General features: G+C 40.8%; 1 protein-coding gene across 1 annotated transcript in view; it reads left to right on the top strand.

Annotated features, from left to right (window-relative positions):
• Nucleotides 1-311: 311 nt before the first annotated feature.
• LOC137212545 (zinc finger protein 135-like) overlaps nt 312-15,800 on the top strand; it is a gene marked incomplete at its 5' end in the record, with an annotated part of 38,150 nt that continues 22,661 nt past the window's right edge. Inside the window, 2 exon segments of the mRNA XM_067716043.1 lie at nt 312-676; nt 678-1,685. Coding sequence (XP_067572144.1) covers nt 312-676; nt 678-1,134 — 822 coding nt within the window.

The raw sequence follows: 15,800 nt of genomic DNA, 5'->3' as shown, positions 1-15,800 counted from the left end.
GAATATGAGGCCAAGGTAGAAAAGCAAAAGGAGTACTCTATAGACAAAATTTCAAAAAAATCTGTTGCCCAAAGCACTGGTTTTCAGCAAATAATAGTTGGCCATGAAGAAATATCTTGTGAGGAAAATGGGCATACTTTTAATGAGTTTGAGAGAGGTTTTGATCTAAGATCTAAACTTATCCCATGGAATGTTACTCATTCAGAAAAGAAACGACATATATTTGATCCATTTGGGGAAAGTGTCAAATGGAACTTATCTCCAATTAAAAGTCAAAGAGCTTCTAAAAAGAAAACTTATAATTGTAGTGACTGTGGAAAAATTTCAGTGACCGTTCAAACTTTTTTCGTCATGAGAGAATTCATACTGGTGAGAAACCTTATAAGTGTGATGACTGTGGAAAAGCATTTATCCAAAGTTCATCTCTTACTGAACATCAGAGAACTCATACTGGAGAAAAACCCTATAAATGTAAAGTTTGTGGAAAAGCATTCACTGTAAATTCATCACTTGTTCAACATCTGAGAATTCATACTGGGGAGAAACCTTATAAATGTAATGAATGTGGGAAAGCCTTCAGTGACTACTCATCCTTTATTCAACATCAAAGAATTCACAGTGGAGAGAAACCCTATGAATGTATTAACTGTTGGAAGTCCTTCACTGATAACTCTTACACAACATCAGAGAATTCACACTGGAGTGAAACCCTATAAGTGTAATGATTGTGGGAAGGCATTTAGACGAAGTACACACCTTACCCAACACCAGAGGACTCATACTGGGGAAAAGCCTTATAACTGTAATGAATGTGGAAAAGCATTCAGTGCCCACTCAACCTTTACACAACACCAAAGGATTCACACTGGAGAAAAACCCTATACATGCAGTGAATGTGGGAAGGGCTTCCCTGAAAACTCATCCCTTATTAAACATCATCGAATTCATACTGGAGAGAAACCTTATGAATGTTGTGAATGTGGTAAAGCTTTTAGCCAGAGCACTCATCTTATTCAACATCAGAGACGTCATACTGGAGAGAAACACTTTAAATGTGATAAATGTGGAAAAGCGTTTGGTAACAGTTCAATCCTGATCAGACATCAGCAGTTTCACACTTTAGAGTCATCCTAATGATACTACAGTTTTGTGGACTACTTCATCCTTTCATGAGCCACTCTTACTTTTTGGTCATATGTCTCTTACCCATGCCACCCACTCTTGCTTACAATTAGAATTTCTAGGAATGTTGTATTCCTGGGGTAAAGTAAAACATTACATAATATTTTAAATTTAAGTTTCCCATACTGACGCTGTTTTGTTAGGTGCATAGAGATTTAGATTGTTATGTGTTCTTGGAGAATTGGCCCTTTTTTCATACTTTAATGCCCCTTCTTATCCCGTAGTATCCTCCCTGTTCTGAAGTCTGCTCTGTCTGAAATTAATAAAAGTTACGTCAGCTTACTTTTGATTAGTGTTAGCATGACATATCTTTCTCCATCTCTTTACTTTTAACATAATGTTTGTTACTGTTTTCTATTCTTTGTGTTTTTGTTTCCTTTCTTCCATCTTTTTCTGCCTTCTCCCTCCACAATTTTCATCAAAAGTAGGCTATGACATCCCAAAGCACGAGGACCATCGGATGCTGCATGCGGTGGGGTGTGGGGGTCAGAAGGCACCTGAAGGTAAGAGTACCTCCAAACCTCACATTTGAAGTGTAGACTCTTTTCACAGTGGCTGTCCTGTGGCAGGATATTTTGCTATTAATTATAAACAAATACATAATTGAGCATTTTATGATTCCATTGTATCTCTTGTGGTACATTAATTATATGTCTTTTAAAAACATTTTATTGGTTGCCTTAGAGCTTGCAATATGTATTTTAAACTAAGTGCACCTTTAAGTAAAATGACACTGCCTCACATGTAATGCAGGTACCTTATATCAGAAGTATTCCCATCCTTTGTGGCATTGCTGTCATTTGCTTTACTTGTGCATATGCTATCACCCAATCACCCAATATGTTGTCATTATTATAGCTTTAAATAAACAATTATCTTTGAGATTTAAGAATAAGAAAATATGTTTATTTTACCTTCCTAAAATTTCCTCACTGACGCTCTTCATGTCTTTTTTTTTTTTTTTGCGGTACACGGGCCTCTCACTGCTGTGGCCTCTCCCGTTGCGGAGCACAGGCTCCAGATGGGCAGGCTCAGTGGCCATGGCTCACGGGCCCAGCCGCTCCGCGGCATGTGGGATCTTCCCGGACCAGGGCACAAACCCGTGTCCCCTGCATCAGCAGGCGGACTCTCAACCACTGCACCACCAGCGAAGCCCTTCATGTCTTAATATAGATCTAAGTTTCTGAATAAATAAATTTTCTTCTGCCTGAAGAACTTCTTTTAACATTTTTAAGGACGGGTCTGCTAGCAATTAATTCCATTGGTTTTTGTTTGAGAAAGTATTTCTCCATTACCTTTGAAGGATAATTTCACTGTATGTAGAATTCTAAGCTGGTGAGGGTTTTTCTTTCAGCACTTTGAATATTTCATTCCACTTCTTGCTTGCTTGCAGGTTTTCTGATGTGAGGTCCATTGTGATTCTTATCCTTGTTCCTCTATAGGTGTATTGTATTTCTCTGGCTTCTTTCAAGATTTTCTCTTTGTCTTTTTTTTTTTTTTTTAAAGGTTGAATATATGCCTAGGAGTAGTTTGTTTGTGTTTTATCCTGCTTGGTATTCTCTGAGTTTCTTGTATATAAGAGTTGGTACTTGTCATTCATTTTGGAAAGTTCTCAGTCATTATTACTTCAAATATTTGTTCTGCTCAGTTTTCCCTTTCTTCTCCTGGTATTCCAAGTACATATGTATTTCTTTTTTTATATATATAAAAATCTCCTTTTTAGGGCTTCCCTGGTGGTGCAGTGGTTGAGAGTCCGCCTGCCGATGCAGGGGACACGGGTTTGTGCCCCGGTCCAGGAAGATCCCACGTGCCGCAGAGCGGCTGGGCCCGTGAGCCGTGGCCGCTGAGCCTGCGCATCCGGAGCCTGTGCTCTGCAACGGGAGAGGTCACAGCAGTGAGAGGCCCGTGTACCGCAAAAAAAAAAAATCTCCTTTTTATTCTTTTTCAATTAAATATTCCTATAAATGCTAAGCAGTACATACACACAGAGCCAAGTTCTAAAGAACCAAAGAGTCATCCCTAGGTGCCAGAAAATAAGAAAAAACTCAAAGTCACAGCTGTAAGGGGGAAAGGTGGTACCAATAACCACAATACTATGATTTCCCATGGGGTGCCATATCAGCTCTAGACCAGAGTGATGGAGACTGAACTTTTAACGACACAAGGATTAGGTATGTTCTAGTGCTGCACAGGTACAAAGCGAGAAATTTCCTCATAAAAACGATTTGTTCTTTGAATCTGTCATCCCTCTTATGGCCTCCATTGTTTGTGATGAGAAGTCAGATGTTAGTCTTATTGGGGTTTCTTTGTATCTGACAGGTCATACTTCTCTTGCTGTTTTCAAGATTTTGTCTTTGTGTTTCAGTACATATGTATTTCGTCTTTAATTTTGGCCCACAGTTCTTGGATGTTCTGGGTTTTTTCCTTCTTTATTTCTTTTTGCATCTCAGCCTGGAGATTTCTATTGACCTATTGACATTGATTCTTTCCGTGGCCAAGTTGAGTGTACTGATGAGCTCATTGAAAGATTTCTTCATTTCTGTCACTGCATTTTTTTCCTAGCATTTCTTTTTGATATTTTCCAGAGGCTCCATCTCTGCTAACATTACCTGTCTGTTCTTGCACATTGTCTCATTTTTCCACTAGTGCTCTTAATGTATTAATCATACTTACTTTAAATTCTCTGTCTGAAAATGCCAGTATCTGTACCCTATCTTAGTCTGGTTCTGATGCTGGCTTGGTCTCTCCACAGTGTGCTCTTGCCTTTGGCGTGCCTTGTAATTTTTTTGTTGAAAGCTGGACATGTTGTGTTGGGTAATAGGAACTGAGGTAAATGGGTCTTCAGTGTGAGGTTTCATTTACTCTACTAGGAGTTGGGCTGTGTTTAATGTTTGCTGTAGCCGTAAGTGTTGGAGGCTTCAGTGTCCTCTGGTGTCCTTATTTTTGCCTCTTGTTGTCTTTAGGTTTCTCTAGAAACTTTTCTTACATAGAGTCTGAGTCCTGGCACTCTCCCCGTTGTAATCCATTGTTCGTATACTGGAGCCTGTTGATGTGGTGGTAAGCCATTGGGTAGGGAAAGCATTCTGTAATCTAATAATTAAATCTCAGTTGTTTATAGTGAGTCTGAGTCCCTGGGCTTTGAATTTCAGAAGAATTTCTTAGCATTTTTCCCCCCTACCTTCCAAAACTAGGGCTTAAACAACAACATCTGGTTTCTTCTTCCCCTCCCCTTGTCCACCTTCTAAACCGTCACTGTGTGGCAGGGCAGCGGTGGGGGCTCAGAGAGGAGGGAGAAGGTCTCAGAGTCCTGAGCTAGCTCAGACTGGGGTGTGTGTGTGTGTGTGTGTGTGTGTGTGTGTACATGAGTGGGGGAGTAGCAGCACCCAGGAGAGCAGCCTGGCCACTCCCTCCCCCTTCAAGCTACAGATGGAAGACTGAGGCCCAGGGAGTGTTCAGCTTCATCTACCCCCACCCACATCCCTTAAATTCCCCAAACCTCAACTGTGGGGCGGGGGGAGGGGCCAGAGATATTAGCAGATACAAATGCAAGTCATTAATATGTCTACAATATATTTCATTTCTTGGTAATTCTAGCCTGCCTTTTCCCTTCTGTATTATAAATTTGGGAGCTTTTACTTTAGGTAGACTGAAGCGTTCCAGCACTTGGCCTTGCAGCTGAAAGAAATCTCAGCAAGAGGAGAAAAGATTCTGTCTTCTCCCTGTAGCTGCAGGGAGTCCGATTCTCTTCAGTCTGATAATAATGTCTTGTTTAGGTCATGTCTTGCAAAGGAGTCCTGTGAGATGTCTGGACTTTAAGGTGATGGATACATCCCATGAACAAAACCCTCACCCTCCCGACCCACTGTCGTTCTGCTGGTCATCTTACTTGCCAACTCAAAACCCTGGTAATACAATTTAAATTAACATCTGAGGTTTTGGGGCTTCCCTGGTGGCGCCGTGGTTAAGAATCCGCCTGCCAATGCCGGGGACATGGGTTCGAGCCCTGGTCTGGGAAGATCCACATGCCACAGAGCAACTAAGCCCATGCGCCTCAACTACTGAGCCTGCGCTCTAGAGTCTGTGACACACAACTACTGAAGCCCTCATGCCTAGAGCCTGTGCTCTGCAACAAGAGAGTCCACTGCAATGAGAAACCTGTATGTCGCAACGAAGAGTAGCCCCTACTCACCGCAACTAGAGAAAGCCCACATGCAGCAACGAAGACCCAATGCAGCCAAAAAATAAATAAATAAATAAATTTTTTTTTAAAAAATCTGAGTTTCAAAAGATAAATACTTTTCTTGTCTCCCACATGCAGAGAGGTAAAACTAAACCCAGCTGTGCTAGCTTTTAAAATTTAAGCAGAGTTTGGAGAGCTGCCAAATTGTAATGTGATTGCTGGGTTGCAGCAGAGATTTGCCGCCTTGCTCAGGTCGCCCAGGGAAAGGCGCACGGGAACAAGAGGAGGTTCCAGGGCTTACTAAGCATGACCGTTACACTTCACGCCCTTCCAGAGTCACTCAACAGGACTGTGAATGCTGCCTTGCTGGGTGTGCCTGGGGAGCAAGGGGGGACAGAAATGCTGACAAGGATCTCCTCCTCCCTTTGGGGGCCTTCTGCCAGTCTTCAGCTCTGTTGACAAGTACCTGCGACTGCGCTTTAGAGGCGGATGGCACAGGACCTTTTGGATTCACTTGTGCCTTTACTGCCCAATTAGCCTACAGACAGTTGGGGAGGAGCTACCAGCATGGAACTCTTAAAAAATCAAATGGGCAAAGTTTGTGCAGAGATCAGACTGAAGTGACAACACTGCTCACAGCTAAGGACCTGTGACCTCAGACCCACAACAGATGGAGAGTTGGCTCTTCCCCAGGGAATGGCAGCCCTAGGAGACCTCAGGTACCCTGTCCCACTTCCCCTTGAACAGTTACTGCCCAGACATCTACCTTCTGCCTGGAACAGGCATGATACCTTCCTGTTGGGAGCCAAGTCCATCCGGAGTTGGCTGCTCTGAACACTAATATGGGCAGGGGGCAAACCCTCGTGCCTGCTGCCCCTGGAGCAGGGTGGCACTCCAGAGCTTGCACATGACCACTGTTGACCTATCAGTTATTTGTCCAGCAAAAATGGGTTTATTCACAATCAGCAAAGAATTACAACCACTTCAAGGGTCTGCAACCATGGTGAGCCACGTGAAGGTCCCAAGCAAAATGGAGAGGGGAAATCTTATAGCGGGGGGGAAAGGAAGTTGAGAGGACCATAGTAAACAAAGAGTCATGGCTTTTCTTTGGCTGAGTTGTGATGGTCTCTCATTGGCTAAGCTCTTGCTAGAAAAGAAGAGGAAGTCTTTCTTCCTCCTGTTAGGCTCTGCTGTTGACATAGAGCATGAGAAGACATTATAATTTAATCCACAGGCCCACTTCAACTTGTACCAGCTGTCCCAACTGTTTGAAAGCATCTTTTTCCATTGTGATCCAGTTTTCTTTTTCTGGAACCGTTACTGAGTTTTTTACTTATTTTTGCAACCTTGATGGATTTAAAGCACACAAGATGAGTATGATCTGGATGGCCTTTTCCGTATGGCTTTTTAAACTAAGGATGTTTTCAATGTCCATTTGTGTTGTAACATGTATCAGTACTTCAGTTTTTTCATTGTGATTAAAATTCATAACATGACATTTACCATGTAAACATTTTAAGTGTATAGGTCTGTGGCATTAACTACCTTCATAATGTAAAAATATTCTCACCATCCATCTCTAGAACTTTTTCATTTCCCCCAAGTATCCATCAACTAACTGCCCTCAGCCCCTGACAACCACATTCTTTTTGTCACTGAATTTGACATCTCTGGATACCTTATATGAGTAGAATTGTACAATACTTGTCCTTCTGTAACCAACTTATTTCACTTAGCATGGTGACTTCAAGGTTCATCCACATGTACCGTGTGTGAGAATTACCTTAGTTTTAAAGGCTGAATCATGTCCCGTTGTGTATATACTACACTTTGTTTATATGTTCATCCATTGATGGATACTTGGGTTGCTTCCACCTTTTGGCTATTGTGAATAATGCTGCTATGTGTATGGTTGTACAAATATCTGTTCCACTTCCTCCTTTCAAATATTTTGAGTATATACCCTGAAGTGGAATTGACAGATCATACACTAACTGTTTAAGTGTTTGAGGACATGCCATATTATTTTCCATAGTGGGAGCACCATTTTACTTTTTCCTTTATATGGCAGAATAATAGGGTAGTTTATGAATCTACCCATTTTGTTTATCCATTCACCCTTTGATAGACGTTTCAGTCATTTCTATCTTCTGGCTATTGTGAACGGTGCTGCTATGAATATTAATGTACAGGTTTTTGTTTGAACACCTGTTTTCAATTCTTCAGGGTCTATATGTAGGAGTGGGTTTGTTGAAGCTTATGGTAATTGTATTTTTTTTATCTTTTTGAGGAAATGCCAAACTAGTGTACACATATGCTGCAGTATTTTCCATTTCCACAAGCAATATTTGAGGGTTCTGATTTCTCTACATTGTTGCTAACATTTGATACTTTCATTTTTCTTGATTATAACCATTCTAGTGTTTGTGAAGGGGGATCACATTATGGTATTAATTTGCATTTCCACCATGACTATTGATGTTTGACATCTTTTATGTGCTTGTTGACCATTTGTCTTTCTTGTCTGGAGACGAGTCTGTTCAAGTTCTTTTCCATTTTAAAACTTGAGTTGTCTTTTTGTTGATGATTTGTAAAAGTTCTTGATATATTCTGAAGAACAGACTCTTATCAGATATATCATGTGAAATACTTTCTTCTATTCTGTGAGCTGTGTTTTCACTTTCTGGATAGCACCTTTTGATGCAGAAAAGTGTTTAAAATTGAGGAAATCTAATCTATCCATTATTACATGGATGTTATAACTTTCTGCCTTTGTTTATCTGTAACTTCCCACTCCAATGATAAGAAACCTGGCTTTTTGTCATTCATTGAATTCATTTCTTGTTCCATTCCAGATTACAGATATAGTAGTTTCACTATTAGCTAATACCCCCATGGGAAAGAACTTACAGAGTCCAGTATTTGTGTATGCTACATTTTGCCTTTGTTCCATGGATTCCGTTCTTTTCCATAGTTACTTAGGTCAGTACCTTTTGCCCCACCACCGACAGTGAGTTTTTTTTTTCTACATTTCTAAATCAGTTAGATTCTTTGTCATATTCTCTATTCCATCCTGTGACACTCCAATATCATAAAAAAGCTAAATTTAAATATATTATGATTTACTTGTTAGGTTGTAAAAATCCATTAGAAAAGACTAATGCATAGTGGCAGGTGTCCATCACTAAAGTATCATATGTAATATTTCAACCCCCCACCCCATAACCTGTTTACCTTCTCTGTTTTACCTGTTCCAGAATGTCATATAAATGGAGTCATACAGGGTGTAGCCTCCTTAGACTGAATTCTTTCACTTAGCAATATACATGTAAGATTCATCCATGTTTTTTGCATGGATTGATAGTTTATTTCCTCCTATTTCTGAATAGTATTCGAAAACGTGTATGGGAGGAAAAATAACTTTCCCTTTACCCTCCTGGGTTCTTGGTTGAGGAGCACCCCCTGCTGTGATAAAAGTCGTCCATAATCATACAGACAAATGCAAATAGATGTAGTATCTTTTTTTTTTGCAAAATTTTAGCCATGAGTCAGTAAAACTGAGTAATATAATCATCAGTTTATATAAAATAATAGGCTCTGAATTGTGTTTCTGACAGATGAAACAAGAAAGATTACTTGCTTAGTGAGAACTAAAGCTTTTTACTAATATTTGTGGAGAAGACTTTTAAGATTTGGATTTGCCCTGATATGTAACCTTATGGAGGCTGTGGACCAAAGTCTGTAACAAAGCAACTTCTGGAAATACCATGTGTCCATCTTGGTGTTTTTTAAAGCCAATCTGAGTGGATAAAATATCCAGTTTGTCTACAGTTAGCCTTTTCCTTTTCAGTCTCAGATAGTGCTTTTAGTGAACTAGGTTACTTTCCAACTAGGTTACTTTTGGGCATGCAAAGGAAGAAAGCATTGCACTTTTTTGGGGGGGGGGAGAGTGTTAATTGCACTTCAGTTGAAGAAATAAATGGCTCATACTTTATGACAGGAAGCAAGAAGCACAATTAAAAGAAAGGCACCCTCAAGTTAGACTTATATCCTTGGATGTTCGCATTTAAAGACATGGTTCTCCTACCTCAACATAATAAAGGCCATATACGACAAACCCACAGCAAACATCGTTCTCAATGGTGAAAAACTGAAAGCATTTCCTCTAAGATCAGGAACAAGTCAAGGATGTCCACTCTCACCACTGTTATTCAACATAGTTTTGGAAGTCCTAGCCACGGCAATTAGAGAAGAAAAAGAAATAAAAGGAATACAAATTGGAAAAGAAGAAGTAAAACTGTCACTGTTTGCAAATGACATGATACTATACATAGATAATCCTAAAGATGCCACCAGAAAACTACTAGAGCTAATCAATGAATTTGGTAAAGTTGCAGGATACAAAATCAATGCACAGAAATCTCTTGCATTCCTAGACACTAATGATGAAAAATCTGAAAGAGAAATTAAGAAAACACTCCCATTTACCATTGCAGCAAAAAGAATAAAATACCTAGGAATAAACCTACCTAGGGAGACAAAAGACCTGTATGCAGAAAACTATAAGACACTGATGAAAGAAATTAAAGATGATACCAACAGATAGAGAGATATACCATGTTCTTGGATTGGAAGAATCAATAGTGTGAAAATGACTATACTACCCAAAGCAATCTACAGATTCAGTGCAATCCCTATCAAATTACCAATGGTATTTTTTACGCAATTAGAACCAAAAAATCTTAAAATTTGTATGGAGACACAAAAGACCTCAAATAGCCAAAGCAGTCTTGAGGGAAAAAAACGGAGCGGGAGGAATCAGACTCCCTGACTTCAGACTATACTACAAAGCTACAGTAATCAACACAATATGGTACTGGCACAAAAACAGAAGATCAATGGAACAAGATAGAAAGCCCAGAGATAAACCCACACACCTATGGTCAACTAATCTATGACAAAGGAAGCAAGGATATACAATGGAGAAAAGACAATCTCTTCAATAAGTGGTGCTGGGAAAACTGGACAGCTACATGTAAAAGAATGAAATTAGAACACTCCCTAACACCATACACAAAAATAAAATGGATTGGAGACCTAAATGTAAGACTGGACACTATAAAACTCTTAGAGGAAAACATAGGAAGAACACTCTTTGACATAAATCACAGCAAGATCTTTTTTGATCCATCTCCTAGAGTAAGGGAAATAAAACCAAAAATAAACAAATGGGACCTAATGAAACTTCAAAGCTTTTGCACAGCAAAGGAAACCATAAACAAGATGAAAAGACAACCCTCAGAATAGGAGAAAATATTTGCAAATGAATCAACGGACAAAGGATTAATCTCCAAAATATATAAACAGCTCATGCAGCTCAATATTAAAAAAACAAACAACCCAATCCAAAAATGGGCAGAAGACCTAAATAGACATTTCTCCAAAGAAGACATACAGATGGCCAAGAAGCACTTGAAAAAGCTGCTCAACATCACTAATAAGTAGAGAAATGCAAATCAAAACTACAATGAAAAAAAAAAAAAAACTACAATGAGGTATCACCTCACACCAGTTAGAATGGGCATCATCAGAAAATCTACAAACAACAAATGCTGGAGAGGGTGTGGAGAAAAGGGAACCCTCTTGCACCGTTGGTGGGAATGTAAATTGATACAGCCACTATGGAGAACAGTATGGAGTTTCCTTAAAAAACTAAAAATAGAATTACCTTTTGATCCAGCAATCCCACTACTGGGCATATACCCAGAGAAAACTATAATTCAAAAAGACACGTGCACCCCAGTGTTCATTGCAGCACTATTTACAATAGCCAGGTCATGGAAGCAACCTAAATGCCCATCGACAGATGAATGGATAAAGAAGATATGGTACATATATACAATGGAATATTACTCGGCCATAAAAAGGAATGAAATTGGGTCATTTGTTGAGACGTGGATGGATCTAGAGCCTGTCATACAGAGTGAAGTTAAGTCAGAAAGAGAAAAACAAATATCGTATATTAACGCATATATGTGGAACCTAGAAAAATGATACAGATGAACCGGTTTGCAGGGCAGAAATTGAGACACAGATGTAAAGAACAAACGTATGGACACCAAGAGGGGAAAGTGGCAGGGGGTGGGTGTGGGGGTGTGATGAATTGGGTGATTGGGATTGACATGTATACACTGATATGTATAAAATTGTTGACTAATAAGAACCTGCTGTATAAAAAAATAAATTTAATTTAAAAAAAGAAATAATAAAGACATGGTTCGCAGGACCTGGAGAACACAGCTCTTGCTGGTAGAAGGGCCTGAGGAGGGATGTAAGCATTTTAAAGAAGGAATTCTGGGGGCATATTTCTTATTATCAGAGGTGTAGGGCAATTACTATTTAAGTTTTTCTTCTTTCTTGAGTGTAGGACAGTTCATTTTCTAACGACCTGACATGAGAAGGAAGTAGAGGCTTTGATATCGGTGAGATGGGTGGGTGGGCTTTGAATTCCTCCTAGAACCACAGTTCTGTTTCTGTATTGATGAGATTAGTAAAGCAAGGATGGCTGCTTTTAATTCTTCAAAGAATTGCATATCCCACTCAATGATAACATCAAGAGGCTGACGTGCCCATTCAACTTCTTTTTTTTTTTTTTGCGGTACGCGGGCCTCTCACTGCTGTGGCCTCTCCCGTTGCGGAGCACAGGCTCCGGACGCGCAGGCTCAGCGGCCATCGCTCACGGGCCCAGCCGCTCCACGGCATGCGGGATCCTCCCGGACCGGGGCACAAACCCGTGTACCCTGAGTCGGCAGGCGGACTCTCAACCACTGCGCCACCAGGGAAGCCCTGTTCTTTTGTTTTGTTAAAGAAGTGTTCTTAGGCTCACCATGATCTTCCTTTGTCTTTCTTTTAATTTGATCATCTGAGAGGTTTCAATAGGATATTTGTTTTAGGGTGAGAACCTTTCAAAAAAATGCTTGCAAATATCGTCTTATCAGGTATTTGGCCAAAGCAACCAGTAAATTCTCCTGGCAGTATTGAACTCTCTTTTTCCTCCCAGGGAGTCTCCAAATGTATATTCCAAACATGACACAAATCCAGTAAGCCATTTTATTGCTTAACCATGGACAAAAAGTTGTCACTAAAGAGGGTAAAAAAGGCATCCCCCATGATCTAGTGAGTCACTCCCAAAGACAGCCAAAAGAAATAGACTAGATGAACCCCTAAGAGCTGGCAGCCTCCATAGGTAGGACATCAGCCTCAAGTGGGATGCAGCCCACATTTCTGGTCAGCCAGCTACAAATTCTGAGGCCCCAAATGTGACAATTGGCTGTCTATGGATGCAGGGTACACAAGCGGTGTTCCCCGCAGGAGGAAAGCCATAGAGAGAACATACTCACTGGATCCAAGCCAAGCTCCCAGGACACCAAATAGAGCAAAAGGGAAAGCAGTGCTGTGCCTGGAGGGAAGGGACCCCAAAACTGAGGGTCATGCAAGATTACAACACCCAGAGAAGTAGTCCCTCCAAGTGTTTCCTCCTACCAGTCTAAATTTGGAAAGGAGACAAGGAGAGACTGTTACTGCCCTAAGTTGACCCGTTCAGAGCAGATATCTGGGAGGCTGACTTGGTCAGAATTTTTACCTTTTCTTAGTTCTTTCAGACATCCTGAGATCCCGTCACAGCCTCTGGAGTGAGTGGTGTGTCCTAGCCTTCCCTTTGTTTTCGCCAAAACTGTGAGGGAGCAGAAAATTTTCCTCCACCTTCTCAGGATTAGTGGCTGGGGCTTGTAAATTAAACTTACAGAAGACAGCCAACCAAAAAAGTAACTAACGTGATAAATGGTGACAGTTAAAGGCTTATAAACCTAACTTAATAGGGGAAACAGAGAGGGTAGAATTGGCTTCTATGGGAAGAACAGATAGGTTTCTCCAGGAATACAAATGGGTATTTTGGAAAACAACGAGAAAGTTTGTGACAGTGTTTGTCTGTACAAGGATGCGTGATCTTTGCATCTTCTTCAGGGTCATAAAACACCCTGCAGAAGGATTTATGGTAGGTTTACTCTTGGTCTCTCTTTTGGGAAGAGAAACCACTCTGAAGAGGGAACTTATGGCCATGGTCATTCTAAGAAGTTTCAGCTTTTATTCCGATAAGGGGAGCTCCAAGAAGGCTTTTTTCTTGCATGTGTTGAATCTCACGTATCTTCAGCTTAAACTGTTTTTATACCAACCATAGGGTTCCGCCTGGCTCTCCATACCTCCAACTTTGTTCTTCTTTTTCAAGATTCCTTGATCTATTCTGAGTCCGTTACATTTTCCACATGAATTTTAGATTGTCAGTTTCTGCAAAACACCACCTGGGAATTTGGTAGGGATTCTTTGAATCTTTTGGTCTATTTACGGAGTATTGCCATCTTAATAGACTTAAGCCTACTGATCCATGAATATGGGATTCTTTTGCATTAATTTAGGTCTTTTTTTAAAAATTTATTTATTTTTGGTTGTGTTGGGTCTTTGTTTCTGCATGCGGGCTTTCTTGAGTTGTGGTGAGCGGGGGCTACTCTTCGTTGCAGTGTGCGGGCTTCTCATTGCGGAGGCTTCTCCTGTTGCAGAGCACGGGCCCTAGGCGGGCTCAGTAGTTGTGGCTCGTGGGCTCTAGAGTGCAGGCTCAGCAGTTGTGGCGCACGGGCTTCGTTGCTCCGCAGCATGTGGGATCTTCCCGGACCAGGGCTCGAACCTGTGTCGCCTGCATTGGCAGGTGGATTCTTAACCTCTGCGGCACCAGGGAAGTCCCTAGGTCTTTCTTAATTTCTTTCAACAAGCTATTGTAGTTTTCAGTGTACAGGTCTTGTACTTCCTTCCTCACCTCCAGTGGATGCTGATTCAGAACATACATAACCTCCTGCCATGTCCTGCCACCTAGCTGGCCTGAAACTGAGTCACCAAAAGATTTTGTTCTTTACTTGATCCTTAATTCCTTTAGAATTCATTATTTCACTCTCATAAATGTTTATTATCCTTGTAGTAAATCTTTTAAAAATAAAAATGAAATAATGTAATTTAATTACTCCATAGATGAGTGATGAATGGAGCACATATGATTATAATCTTTTTGGAATTATAAAGGTAATACACACACATTATAAGAAATTGAAATATCACCTAAGGAGAAGATATTTGCAAATCCCACCCCCAGAGGTGACTGTCATGAGTGGTTTGGTGCATATCTCTCAGGCTCTGTCTCATTCTGTCTCTATCTCTGTCTCTCTCACTCTCACAAAAGCAGATTCATTTACATCTACGTTGATTTCAGATGTATGTAGTCTTACAGATGGGATCCTGGATGCAGACGGTTGGTCCACGTGCATCCCACATAAAGAACCCTGAAGTCCCCTCTCTCCCCTGTCATCAGGTAGAGACCCTGCACCCACTTTCCCCAACTGCACAGCATTCATTCATCTATGTGGACCAGAACTGATAGATCATTTCCCCCTCCATGAACATTAGTGTTGCTTACAATTCCCTACTATTTCAACCAGTGCTGTGATGAATACTCTTGAAAAGACATCTTTGAAAAGTTGTGCAGGAATTTCAGTGGGATCAACTCTAAGGATTAGCACTGGTAGTAAAGGGATATACCTGTGAAACTTTGATGGGTCTTGCACACTGTTCTCCCCTAGAGGACTGTGCATTCACTCTTCCCTCTAGGGGATCTGCTGGGGCCTTTGCTTCCCCACGTTGTCACCAGGGCTGGTGGTCACCAGACTAAAAACCTGCCAGTGTGATGGTGACCAACACTCTCTCCATAGAATTTATGTTTGCGTGTGTCCCGACCTGCGTGGTCAAGCATCTCTAAGATATATTGGCCGTATGCATGGCCTCTTGTTGAAATTACCTGTGTTTGCTCTGTTTCTTTTTCGAGCATTGATTTTTGAGAGATTTTTGGACTACAGGGATGTCCAACCTTTCTCTGGGCTTGGATCATGGGGATGCTTTTCCAGTTTGTGATTTGTCTTTCCAGCCGTCTTTCTTGGTCGGTTGGTTGGTTTGCTTTTGCCACATGAGAAGCTGAGCATTTCCCTTCTGTCTTCTGGCTCCGGTGTCACACTTAGAACAGCAGTGTCTACCCCGAAATTATGCACATATGTACTAAAATCTTGTACATCTCATCTTTAATCCATCTAGATTTCCCTTTCAAATAACAAAAATGCTATTTCAAATAAAAACAAAAATTCACCAGTCCCCTCTTAAAATATGTGGGCAGACACCAAAAGCCACCTTTTGTATGATTTCATGTATAGGAACCATCCAGAATAGGTAAAGAAACAGAGAAATAAAGAGGATTAGGGATTGTGAGAAGGTGGAGGAGGGAAGAATGGGGAGTGCATGCGTTGGATACAGGATTTTATTTTGGGGAATGAAACAGTCTGGAACTAGA

The sequence above is a fragment of the Pseudorca crassidens genome, chromosome 19 (assembly GCF_039906515.1).
Source record: "Pseudorca crassidens isolate mPseCra1 chromosome 19, mPseCra1.hap1, whole genome shotgun sequence".
Classification (NCBI taxonomy): domain Eukaryota; kingdom Metazoa; phylum Chordata; class Mammalia; order Artiodactyla; family Delphinidae; genus Pseudorca; species Pseudorca crassidens.
The sequence above is the reverse complement of the archived record's forward strand: the minus strand, read 5'-3'. Positions and strand labels throughout refer to the sequence as shown.